General features: G+C 59.6%; 1 protein-coding gene across 1 annotated transcript in view; it reads right to left on the bottom strand.

Annotated features, from left to right (window-relative positions):
• Window positions 1-1,496, bottom strand: part of Hmcn2 (hemicentin 2) — a 131,659-nt gene that overhangs the window by 35,469 nt on the left and 94,694 nt on the right. Inside the window, exon 61 of the mRNA XM_013021284.1 lies at window positions 1,021-1,291. Within this exon, the coding sequence (XP_012876738.1) occupies window positions 1,021-1,291 (271 nt within the window). The remainder of the gene's footprint in view (window positions 1-1,020; window positions 1,292-1,496) is intronic.

Genomic DNA, 1,496 nt, shown 5'->3' with positions numbered 1-1,496 from the left:
CTCTTCAGCTCAAGGCTAGTGCTATACTGCTTGAGCCACAGCATGACTTCCAGCTTTTTCTATTTCTGTGGAACTAAGGAATCCAACCCAGGGCCTCATGCATGCAAGGCAAGCCCTCTACCACTGAGCCACCTTCCCAGCCCATGATCCATACTTTTCTAATACAGATCAACACTGCAAAATTTTGCAGAAGTGGCAAGGCGCCGGTGGCTCATGCCTGTCATCCCAGCTGTCCAGGAGACTGAGATTTGAGGATCGAGGTTCAAAGCCAGCCCAGGCAGGAAAGGACCTGAGACTCTTATCTCCAATTAACCAGCAAAGAGCCAGAACTGGAGTTGTGGCTCGAGTGGTAGAGTGCTAGCCTTGAGCCAAAAGGCTCAGGCACAGCGCCCAGGCCCTGAGTTCAAGTCACAGGACCCTTTCGCACACATTGTGTGTGAGCGCAGAAGTGGGACTATGACTCGCATAGCAGTGTCAGCCCTGAGTGTAAAAAGCCACATGAGAACGCGAGGCCCTGAACCAAGCCGCGGTACTGACACGACAGTAAAATAAAATAAAGACGGGGAACCTGGCGCTGGGCGGCTCACACCTCTCATCCTAGCTACTCAGCAGGCTGAGAGCCGAGGATCGCTGTCCAACACCGGGCAGAAAAGTCCACCGGACTCTTACCTCCGATACATGACTCAGAAAAAGCTGGCAATGGGGCTTAAGGAGTAGAGAGCTAGCCCTGAGCCAGTGAAGCCCGGGGATGGCGCCCAGGCCCCGAGTTCAAGCTCAGGACCGGCAAACGAAATAAAGACAAATAACAAAGAAGTGTGGGGTCTTGGGGCTCTTGTTCTTGTTTCTGTTGCCTGGTCTGCTGGACACTTGGGAGCTCCTACCGTCCCGGCCACTGGACTGGGCACAGTGCCAGAGCCAGCGTGGCTCCACCCCCCACCCCGGGGCCGCCCCGGCCTCCAGGGGGCTTGCCACTTTCTCCCCCCCACCCTCAGGGCCCCCCAAGTGGAGTCCCGTGAGCACCCACCCATCACGGCCAGCTGGAATCGCCTCCGCGCCTCCCCGGCCTGGCTCGCGGCCACACACAGGTAGCTCCCCGCGTCGCCGGCGCCCACCGTGTCCAGCTGCAAGCCGGGGCCCTGCTCCAGGCTCTGGGTCAGCAAGGGCTCCCCATCCTTCATCCAGGACACGAGGGGCAGGGGGCTCCCCCAGGCCTCGCACGGGAGGGTCACCGAGGAGCCACGGGCCACCACCACATCCTCCCGGAACTCCACCGGCTCCAGGACAGGAGGCACTGCAGAAGGCAGAGGGAGGGCAGGAGCCCTTCTGTTCTGCCACAGGTGGTGCTGGCCCCGGGACCTTTGCACATGCTGCGTCAACGTCCTCCCAGACAATCTCATCGCTAGGACTTGGCCTAGACCTCACTACACCAAGAAGCCTCTCTGAGCCTCTCTGAGGTCAGGGCCAGTCCCGCATGATACCCCAAGGTATCGTTCCCT

Source organism: Dipodomys ordii, unplaced genomic scaffold (assembly GCF_000151885.1).
Source record: "Dipodomys ordii isolate 6190 unplaced genomic scaffold, Dord_2.0 Scaffold55, whole genome shotgun sequence".
Taxonomy (NCBI): domain Eukaryota; kingdom Metazoa; phylum Chordata; class Mammalia; order Rodentia; family Heteromyidae; genus Dipodomys; species Dipodomys ordii.
The sequence above is the reverse complement of the archived record's forward strand: the minus strand, read 5'-3'. Positions and strand labels throughout refer to the sequence as shown.